General features: G+C 46.4%; 1 protein-coding gene across 1 annotated transcript; it reads right to left on the reverse strand.

Annotated features, from left to right (window-relative positions):
• Positions 1-1794: 1794 nt before the first annotated feature.
• Positions 1795-2574, reverse strand: Pmar_PMAR028638 (hypothetical protein; the record flags this gene model as incomplete). Its single annotated transcript, XM_002787331.1, has 2 exons — positions 1795-2510; positions 2541-2574. 2 exons carry the CDS (start codon positions 2572-2574, stop codon positions 1795-1797), a joined length of 750 nt encoding a protein of 249 aa, XP_002787377.1.
• Positions 2575-3250: the final 676 nt, after the last annotated feature.

A 3250-nucleotide genomic window follows, 5' to 3' on the forward strand; every position in this document is an offset into this window, starting at 1 on the left:
AGTATCTTCGGGAAAGATGCTTCTGCGCAGCGTAAAGGATTCGTTTACACATTATCTGTCAATTCTAGCAGCACGAAGATTCTTCTGTGTTCATCAGAGCTCTAACCCGAAATTGGTGTCCTTGCTTGTGAAGTTGCATTCCTTAATCATGAAATTGATGTCTTTATTCGCGAAATTGATTTCCCTATTCAACCTTCATCGCTAAATTGATGTCCCTGTCCGCGAAGGTGACTTCCTCATCAGCTGAATTGATAGCCTAATCCGCCAAAAAGATTTCTGAAAGGTATAGTTCGGAAAGGTCTAAACGTTTATCACCAATATGTCGGGCAGATCGCCAGCGAGATGTGGTAGAGGGATGTGACTCTTTCATGTATGCATCTTGGGACGTATTGATATCGCGGCCAAGGCTGGCGGCGTGGAATGAAGAATGATGATAAGCAAACGATCGCAACGTTGACGTAAACGAGAAAAGTGTGTGTGTGTGTGTGTGTGTAAACTTGGGGTAACCCGTGACGCTTCAGTGCGTATTACGGGAGGTGTGTGTCGTGGTAGACTAAATTAGTCTGACTAATGGTATCTCAGAGACCTGAATCGGGTCTCGTACTATCAGTGATAGTCGGGCTTCGTTGCGTAGTGATAGCATATCACTACGCAATGAAGCTAAGCTGGGGATAAAAAGTTTCCGTAGCTGCTCCGCAACGGAACTGGTCGTTCTTCTGTAGAACATCTACATATCGAAGCGCGACGAATTAGTGACGCAGTTCAACTTGAGAGGCAAACACCTATTTTGTAGAGGAAATAGTACTACAGGGATGCCGTGTCGCTGTAGCAGTTCGTCGCCGACGTAAATATGAAGTTGAGACCTGAAGTTGAGAAACATGCATCCACCCCACGAGACCAATCGACACCCCCAATCGCAGTAGATAAGGTTGACGAGCAAGATTACCGTGTAGTCGATGAGATTATGCTCCTGTCAATTCCTCCCGATTGTCACTCCTAGATCCAAGAGACAGTAAATAGCATCTTGTTGAGTCATCACGACAATGCTATCAGTTGTATGTCTTTACTTTTCCACCAAACTTGCTATCGGTGCCTCCACGCGACGCCATGCGTGCTGTCCCCAAGCAGAAGGGCGTCACGCCATTGATCATGGCATCTTTTTCCCATTATGTCTCTACTACTCTGCCTGTTGATTATGGCATCTATTAACGGTAATGACTTGAGTACTGAAGTAGTTGGGGATGATCTATTACGTACCTCTGCTGGAATAAGAAGTTCCGGAGTTACACCGATACCCCATTGTGTAGCGATATAGTGGTTTGGGTGGTTGCCACGGGGAAAACCATGATCCGCACTATTTGCGGCGACTAAACACACCTGAGAGTTGACACTCTGGTGCTGTTGGTTTTCTCGATGGCGCCTTTCACATCATCGTCGCATATGTAAGTCATAGTTCGAGCTCTGGTCTAAACCAAATACATTATGACAGAACTGACGATGCAATAACGGCCCTTATACCTCTAGAGGGTGCAGGTGGCCGGGAGAAGCCTCGTACGTATCCCATCAGATGCTGAGTTCCAGCAACTGGGCCTCTCCGAGTGAGAAGTTTTAGCGTCCCGGCGAGCGCTCGACTAATCTAGCGCTCTTTGTGTATTGTGATATATTCATATCTCGCTCATCTTGTGATTCATATTTTATTGTGATTCATATTTCGCTTTTATGCAAATTGCATAAATCGTGCATGTCCATGGAAGTTAATTACGTTGTAACACTCATCACTCACATCTCTTTGTGTTAACCGTCTACATGGGAGATGCTCAAACCCATATAGTCATTATGTCTGATGACCTCAGAAAATGCATTCACCATAGCAGCACGGTCGTCGACTTGATCAGGAATACAACGAACCAACGCGCTCGAAGAATATTCGCCAAACCTTAACTGCATAGCACCCATACTAGAACATAACATCAAACCAGGCAGGATAACGCCACCCATAATCAACCTTAGCAGCGACACATTGTCCTCAACACTAATAGTATCCATACGCATTGAGGTCAAAGCAGAAGCTGCAGCCACGATTGCCGATTCAACTGGAGACGTGCTAGGCAACACGCTATAGGAGACATTGAGGCGGGGGAAGTCGTAAGTGGTTCTTGGACCAAGCGTACCCAACAAGGGGTGCGCTGGGTCAGGAGCCCAATTCGCGCCGGCGTCATAGTAGTCAAACCCGCACAAAAAGCTGAGAGCGAAGCTATAGCCAGCATCAATCGCGTCAACGTCCGGCAAGACACGAGCAGGCACGTCAACACACTTTCTGATCCCCGCCCACAAAGCATCATTTGTTATTTCGTCGCCGGCAGGTGCAATAATATCGCCACCCTGTCCCTCGGCCCAGCCGCGGCCCAATCCGCCGGCTGCCAAAGCCTCAGCACCCACAATTGTCCATGGTGTGCCACCCCAGCGAGGACTAGTTATCAAAAACTTACCTATAGCCACCGCCTCGGGCCCTAATAACACATTCATAATAGCCAACTCACTCGTCGACAAATTATGCTCCATAGCATCGATCATCAAGCGTTCACCCGAACGAAACTAATTGATATTGGTCTCTAGATAACTCAAATACTCATTGCGAGGTACACCGTTGACATTTGGCAGCGCACCAGGCAGCCTGGTTGGCATAAAGGTTGTGCTATTTTTCCATCCGGAAATTTCCGGAAGGAAATTTGCAAGAAAAATAAATGATGGAAAAATAGGGAAAAATAACACCATCTCTCGCCTTTTCTTTCCGCTGGAATCCATCAACTCTCGAGCGATGTATGCCCGGGCAAAGCGAGTAAATCTCCGACTATTATGCAGAGTACATCTAAGATGTAACATCTTCGGGAACACCTCTTGACAAAAGGCTTCTGTGCATATGCCCGACAAATCTTGATCCACGAGCCACTCGTGGCAAGGGTATGAGAATCACATTGTATACCACATTTTCTCTCATAATGAGAGAAAATGTGGCTCACAATGTTCTCGACTTTGACTCATGACATAAATGCCATGATTTAATGGGTTGCGTTTAGTGAATCGTAATCGATTTTGTCTCGAAGAATACATAGAGCCTAGTACTTCATGAAGTCTCAACGATTTCGTCGCGGCAAACGACACTTTGAAGACACGGAGGAATGCTCCAGGGTAGAAGAGTACCACAGGCGGACAGTGAATCACTGTCAGTGATATTCGAGAGAGTACTAAT

This window comes from Perkinsus marinus, assembly GCF_000006405.1.
Source record: "Perkinsus marinus ATCC 50983 genomic scaffold scf_1104296929422, whole genome shotgun sequence".
In the NCBI taxonomy this organism is placed as follows: domain Eukaryota; phylum Perkinsozoa; order Perkinsida; family Perkinsidae; genus Perkinsus; species Perkinsus marinus.